The following is an 8,022-nucleotide window of genomic DNA, read 5'->3' on the forward strand; positions in this document are numbered from 1 at the left end:
AGGCTGAAAGTAACATTTTATATCTATAGATAATGATTCTAGACTTCCAGGGCAAAGGCAAGTTGTTGTAGAGAGACAAATTAAAGAAATAGCTGGAATTGTCTCAGCAGAAGTATCTGCAGAAAGCAGCTACAAGGAATCGTGGGAGAAATTATTCCTATATAGGCTAGCATGCTTTCTAAGCATTACTTAACACTTGTGAGAAGAAGTATGTGGCATAAATCTGACTTAAATTTCAACCAGGCAGAGTTTGTGTCATCCCTTAGGCTGCGTTACCCCACCCCAGTACACAGTGGGAAAAAGTTAAGGCAAATGTTGGCAGGTGAGCTGATGAAACCATCAGTATTGCCTTAAATATCCCCTGTTGTGAATGCAGCCTGACAGACACTGGAAATATGAACTACTAGAGATGTGTCCTCAGACACTATGACTCCCCTGTTTGTGGGTAATGAACAATCTAAGCAAAACTACGGAAGTGGAATATTTCAGTAAGGTGCCTTTTCTACCTGGGCATCACCAGATCTAGTGGCTCCTAAGAAAGAAGAAAAAAGTCCTTTTCAGACCTCAAGCAGCTTATTTCAATTACACAGAAAGCCTTTGATTATGGTTTAGGACAGCTAATGTAAAACAAACTTGCTGATGTGGGAAAGTAATAGGATTATCCTGGCAAAACAGTAATAGGATTATCTTGGCAACATGCTCATGGAGAATGCCCCTGGACAAGAAGACCGCAAACCTTGGACTACAGAAAGGTATGTTAAGCATACAGCATATTTTAGGGGGTTGGACCTGGCTGCAGACATTGAGTTAGTGGTGCTTCCCTCTACTGAAAAAGAAATGTGCCAGCAAAGATTGTATCAGGAAGGATCCTCGTACATGAAGTGTCCCTGACTAGGAAACCTGATGACAGAAAAGGCTGTAAGGACAGATTCCATTTTGGATGCTTGAGTACAGGGCTACAGCGTACCCCCAGCAGGCTACCTCTGCAGTCATCAAGGAAGGAAATAATCCAACTGAGAACAAGCATTTATATTGTTATCCCTTTAGATAATAGGAAAGCATAGAAAAGTAAGCTTCATCTTCAGGTTTCATCTCACAGCATTTGTCAGGGAATGTGACCCTTGAGCATAAGGCACATACTGAGAACCTGGACACACAGTCTCTGATACGAGCTAAAGCGGATCCTGAAGCATGCAAAGCATCCTGTGTGCTGAATCACACATGGAAGCATGAATTTATACCATGTTGTATGCATGGCAACACTAGTGTGCAGGCATAAAAGAGTTAGTGGAGAAACCCATAGACTATTGTCAAGCTGCCTGCAAGGCCTCCAGGAGAACCTCAAGCTTGTGGCTACACTTACAGAGCAGGATGGCAACAACTACACTTATAGAGCAGGTGACAACAGCTGTTTAAATGTAGCAAGCCAGCTTCTGGAGCTGGAGTGATGCAGTCATGATACACTGTTTCCTACAGGACTCAGAGGTACTATGAATTTTGGAGATCCTTGGCTTTGGTTCAGAGGAGCCCCTGGAAGCTTAGATACATATAATGTCGCTACTCCAGCTGGGTAGGAAGCTCATAAAAATAGGCTTTCTTGCTTCATGGTCCCAGATCTCAGGCAATGTTGTCATGCCCAGATGTCTTGCTGTGTTTGGTATTCCTGCTTTTACACGAATTTACTCCTGAAATGCTGACATGAGTACAATTTTAAAAAAGAGGATGAAGCAGGGACAGAAATCTTGGCAGGAGTTTGATTTCTGAAATTAGGTTGAATGTCAAGAAGCACTTTCCCTGATCACTTCATTCATTTGTAGGGTTTTCAGTTGAGCTGAGGTGTTCTGTACTTATTCTATATAGGATTTGTGGACTGATATGAGTAGAAAAAAAAAAAAAAAAGTTGTTTATGGACCTGAATAAATATGCCTTTATGCTCTCAAGTACAAATCAAGAGTAAGATAAAATTAATGAGAATGAGAACCATATTTTTTTCAGTTACACTCCAGTCTAATGATTATATTGTAGGAGTGGGAGAAAAATACAAACTAGTAAATCATATATGCTGCTTAGACATTGAATTGCTTTCCTCAAAGTCAAATAAATCGAGTGTGTTTTGGGAGAACCATAATGCAAAGGCAAAGGTGTCAGCAGAATACAATTAAGTTGTGACTTGCCAAGCAGAAATGTGATGCAGAAAACCCTTATCTCTTGTGAGCAATTCTATTTGAATTACTTGTGAATGTTTCAGTCAGATTTCTCAGAACTGCTGTGGAAGAGAACTTCATTGGCTCTCCTGTCCCTATTCGACTTTGAATCCCTTGAAATGATATTACATTTGTGAATGTCTCCATCTCTGTATACATTCTCTTTTCCCTCATGTATGTTGCCTTCTCTTGTGGAAGTCATGTTTGTGTGTTTTTTATCTTGCCTTTAATGAGCTGTAACTCATTGCAGTGTATGATGTGTTATATTTAAAATACTGGTACAGCTATGCCATGCTCTATAAAATGCAAGAACATCCTTTCTATATACAGAAATGAATAATTTCCAGGAAAAGAAGTTAAAATTACAATTCAATCAAGGCAATTCTGTCCTTCATTATCAGGCAGGAAGAGCGCTATCTTAAGGACATCTGAAACTCATCTGTAATTACAAAGTTGTCATTTCTTTATACAAGTAATATTATTAAGTAGTGCATACTGTTAACAGGATAAAGGAGGATAAATTGTCTTTTTTCACTCAAAACAGACTTCTAATTAGTTCCTGACAGAAAGTTGTCCCAATACATTGCATTATTGGCCAGTCTCATTATTAAGACCACTGTTGGTGGGCTAAGCTACAAAGGCTGGAAGCAGGTGGGTATGCTCCCCACTAACTGCCTTTTTCTGCAGGTGTCTGTTTTAGAAACAAGCAAAAGCATCATTTGCCTGATGCGATATGTGAAGTGATCTTTCCTCTTCAGGACAGAACTTTAGAGACCAAATCATATACTGCAGAAAGATTTTGAGGGTTCAGCTGTAGAAAAGGGAGAAATAGGAACCTCCTTTCATGTTTCCCAAGGCCATTTTACAGAATTTCTGCTTTTGTGGACTTTTAACAGTTTGTAGCAGATGAGCATGTGGTTGCACAAGTATATATATTCAGCTGAAAGTGGCTAGAAGATCTTCATTTCCAAAATCAAGACCCTAAATCAAAGACTGTCAAATACACAAGGAAGCTGCTGGAGTGCCCAAAGACAGTGTGGAGGTTGCAGCTGAGCAAGCAGGAAGTCTGGTTCTTGTTCTTCATGAATGGTGGCCCCACAGAGCACAGCCCAATCTTCTCTGTCCGTTTCTGGATGGCAAAGAAACCTTCATGACTGCAAAAGCTAAACCACCTGCATGGTTACAAGTTCTTTGTTTTCCATTCGGTCTCTAGGGTATCCTTTTTCTCTTGGTGCTCTTAGTGCTATCAAAGTTTTGTTTTGATAGTAACAAAAATATATTGTAGTTCTTTTGAGATAAGGATAAAGAGAGTTATATGAACACATACTCAGCAAATACATCAATATGTTCTAGTAAATAAAGTATTGATTCTGTGCAACAATAATTCACTTGAACCATTCCCAATGAATTATTTATACAGTGACATTTATTAGCAAACTGCCATTTGCATCACTTTTACATTATTGTTCGCATTATTAATTATACTTTTAATAGTTCTTTAGTGCTAGGTTTCATCAATAAAGAAAATTGGATGGTGCCCTTGAAGCGTTTTGTCTTATCTTAATTCTGTATCCCTAACATCATTGCCAATAGCACAAGAGTAGATACATGATGCTTTAACTGGCAGTTTTTTCCTTTTGTACATTCCTTTGTCTCCTTTTATGTCCTGTATGCCAGCACCCCGAGTTTGTTCTGGAAAAGAAAAGGATGTTTCCCTATTAATGACTATTTAAATAGCAGAATTATGTTGCATTTGTACTTCCTTTTTTCTTTCAAACAATGGCTATGAATTAATTAGCATTAGAAGACTGGAAAGCCCTGTGAATTTTAACATTTTATTTGTAACATTCTGTGTGCATTACTGAATGATTTTACACCTCCTAATGCAAAACTTGATGATATCTCCACAAACGTCTGGGGGAGTGTGTGAGGTCATTAAAGTCAGATTTTCAGAGAAAATACATGGATTTCTCTCTCACACTATTCTTTCCTGTGCTGATCATACTATTTTTTTTTAGCTCTTGTTAAGAGTGGCTTATTTGCATTGAAAGATTTTCTTATCCTTTCTCTTATTCATCGACCTTTCCAAACTTTTCATTTCATAAGGGAATTGAACCGTGTTTTTCCAATACTTAAAACATTCCTACAGGAAAACAAGAACTTCAATTTTCAGCCAATTTTGTTGTCTCCAAAGAATAATGGTCACTGAAAGGCAGCCGAGTGTGAAAAGCAAATATACATGTCAGAAATGAAAATAACAGTTTATAGCATGTCTCCTTCCTGTCTTCATTGCTGGCAGTTTATTCCTTCTGTGAAGGAGGATTCCAGGTGTAATGTTGGTTTTTTGGCATACAGGCATCTGCATGGGAAGAAGAATGATAGAGTTTTATTAAAAATCCTCCCTGGAATCTATATTTGTTCTATATTTCTGCTGATTGTTTATTATAATTTTTATTTTTAAAAAAATCTGTGGGTTCATGGGAGCTCACAACACAATTAGCACCCTGCCAGTGGCTGAAGGAGAAGCCCTGGCACACAGCCTTTCCTGAAGGCAATGAATCCCTCTGCAATACTGAGCAAAATCTTCATGCGTTAAGCCAGGCAGATTGCTTAAATAGATTATTTTGGTTGGTTTCTTTTTTCCTTTCAGAATAAGGTGTTACTTCCATAACCTACATTTTTTGTTTTAAAATAAGCTTTTTTCCAAAGGTGAATAGCAACGACTATTTAGGCTTAAATTTACCACTTCATATTAACAAAATGTGCATAAAATTTCTATATCCTTGAAATGTATAACTTAACCATCAACTAGATTCTTGATGGTTAAGTTCTAAAAAAGGCTATTGAACGGGGCAGAAAAATACTTTCTATGCATCCAGAACTAAAAGTTGTTGAAATGATTAAAAGGCTTTTAACAGCAGACAAAATAAATGTTTTCTTCATTTCAGTTTGATTTACTTTAATAACTAGTTCAAAGTTAAGGAACCACTTAGAAATAGAGTCAGCTGAAGCATCATTATCTTTAACTGGTCTATGAATAAATTGTCAGTCTGGGATGCTAAGACTTATGAATTTATTCATTAACTGTATATAAACTTTGCTTTGGTAATAAGCCAATTTTAAGTATAAAACGTTTGATACATTTTTCCTCTGTATACAACATATTTATTGCAATTTTATTAAAATAATAAATACACTTGAAATGCTGGGGTTTTGCATTTCAGTTGAATTCCAATTTCCATCCAAAGCAGCTTGATATGAGTTGTAAGTAAATAAAACTTAATCTTCTAGTAAAGAAGAATTATCATTCTTTTCTAACAGAATGCTATCTAAGTGTTAAGCATTTATTTGAATAATTATGCTGAATTATATAAATTCCTAAATGGCAATGTAAGGTATTTCTTCTGATAAGATATGGAAGTAACTTTAGTTTAAAAATGAGATTCAGTTGCAAAGCAACTTTTTTTTTAAGTTTACTTACCAACAACAATCAAACTCACTTGGGGAAAAAAGAATAATAAATATTCAAATAAACATAGAAATTGTTTGTTTTAGAGTTTGTGCATTTAAAAAAAAAAAAAATTTGAAAATCTCATGAGAAATCATTTTATATTTTATTCTTTTTTGTGAAAAAGTATTTGACAGGTTTTCCAGAAATTCAACAGCTGAGGGCCTTCTACATAGGCAATACTGTGATGGATGTGAGATGGAATAGCTATCTGAACCTAAGTCATAACTCCCTACTTTACAAGCTTCTATGCTGAGAATGTTAATTCAGTAGAAAATTTCAACATTTCTAAAATTAATTTAATTTCAGACTGGCAGGAATTTAATTTTTGACATTTTCTACTTATCAAAATTCTGTTTAAAAGTGGAGCGGGTATCAAAACGGGCAATATTTTTTTCCCTCAGCAAGAGTAAGGTAGGTAGTCTATTTTAAAAATGTAGATTTACGCTCACATTGTTATTGTTTTATTTTATATGTGTATGATACTTGCATTTTAATTAGAAAGACATGGTTGCTGGTATTAGGCTACTTTAATGACTTTATCAAAATCAGAAAATTCATATTCTTTCTTTGAAACAATAGCCACAGTAGGTGCTGTTAAATCACAAAGCTGACAGAGATACTTATTCCTGACTTGTTCAATGTTCTCAATTAATTTGTTTTCAAACATAAAATTGCTAGAGAAGCATTTAAGAGTGTAGTTTGACAGAGTGTTGTTTGAGAGTGTAGTTTGACTTGTTTGTGTGTCTCCAGCACCGTAAGGGCAATGAGATCTCCGCAGCAGAGGCCCACTTTTCAGTGCTGGCTGAGCTAAAGGAGAAAGAATGCGTTTTATTATGTCAACGGTGGAGAATGCTTGTAAAGCAGCAAGGATCTCACCAGTTTGAAGCAACTGCTGATCTACTAATTATGCCTTAACTGCATCTCCTGTTTACTCCTAGGTCTTACTGCTGCGGCATCTCTCGTATCCCTGGCTTGGGCTTTGGCTTCCTACCAAAAGGCCCTCCGTGACTCTCGTGATGACAAGAAGCCCATCAGTTATATGGCTGTTATAATCCAGTTTTGCTGGCATTTCTTCACAATCGCAGCAAGGGTCATTACTTTTGCTCTGTTTGCCTCGGTTTTCCAGCTGTACTTTGGGATCTTCATTGTGCTGCACTGGTGCATCATGACCTTCTGGATCGTCCACTGCGAAACCGAGTTTTGCATCACTAAATGGGAGGAGATAGTTTTCGACATGGTTGTTGGGATAATCTATATCTTCAGCTGGTTCAATGTCAAGGAAGGAAGGACACGCTGTAGGCTTTTCATTTACTATTTTGTGATCCTTCTAGAGAACACAGCCTTGAGTGCTCTCTGGTATCTGTACAAGGCCCCACCAATCTCTGATGCATTTGCCATACCAGCACTGTGTGTAGTGTTCAGCAGCTTTTTAACAGGCATTGTTTTTATGCTAATGTACTATGCCTTCTTTCACCCCAACGGACCAAGGTTTGGGCAGTCGCCAAGCTGTGCTTGTGAGGACCCTTCCACTGCCTTCACCCTACCCCCAGAAGTGGCCACAAACACTCTGCGGTCCATCTCCAACAACCGGAGCGTCACGAGCGAGCGGGATCAAAAATTTGCAGAGAGGGATGGGTGTGTGCCTGTGTTTCAGGTGAGACCCACTGCGCCGTCCACACCTTCATCCCGACCGCCAAGGATTGAGGAGTCTGTCATTAAAATTGATCTGTTCAGGAACAGGTACCCAGCGTGGGAGAGACACGTGTTGGACAGGAGCCTGAGGAAGGCCATCTTAGCATTTGAATGTTCCCCTGCTCCTCCACGGCTACAGTATAAAGATGATGCCCTCATCCAGGAGCGCTTGGAATATGAAACCACATTGTAAGCAAAGCAGAAACACGGCTTGAAGAAGCTCTGACGTTGCAGCCCAAATTAAGGGTTGACAGTAGGGCTGTAGGAACAACTAAACAGCATACTACAATAAGAGCAGCAAGCTGTAGTGTTCTTAGTCTGGCTATCATCATGATTATCATTTGATCCACTGTGTGCAGTCTGTCTGCAGGACACTGATACAACAGCATCACCTGAAAACCTCAAAAAAAACACCCAAACCCTGACCCGCACATACAGATCAGTTACTTCACCATGACTCCTTGCTGCTATGAAACTCTGACTGCACAGGACTTACAATTGAACCAATAGGAAGGCTCTGACGAGAGCTTTCAACTTTAGCCAGTAGTGCATTTTATTTTAGAAAGGAATGATTGTTATTTCCATAATCCTTGGCAAAAACAAATGAAAAACCTT

At 38.1% G+C, this 8,022-nt stretch overlaps 1 protein-coding gene across 1 annotated transcript; it reads left to right on the forward strand.

Moving 5' to 3' along the window:
- The first annotated feature begins 709 nt into the window (after positions 1–709).
- XKR4 (XK, Kell blood group complex subunit-related family, member 4) lies at positions 710–7,600 on the forward strand. The gene is made up of 2 exons (XM_008941319.1): positions 710–752; positions 6,654–7,600. The coding sequence occupies exons 1-2, from the start codon at positions 710–712 to the stop codon at positions 7,598–7,600; spliced, it is 990 nt and encodes a 329-aa protein (XP_008939567.1).
- Positions 7,601–8,022: the final 422 nt, after the last annotated feature.

The sequence above is a fragment of the Merops nubicus genome, unplaced genomic scaffold, assembly GCF_000691845.1.
Source record: "Merops nubicus isolate BGI_N331 unplaced genomic scaffold, ASM69184v1 scaffold9785, whole genome shotgun sequence".
NCBI classification, from domain to species: domain Eukaryota; kingdom Metazoa; phylum Chordata; class Aves; order Coraciiformes; family Meropidae; genus Merops; species Merops nubicus.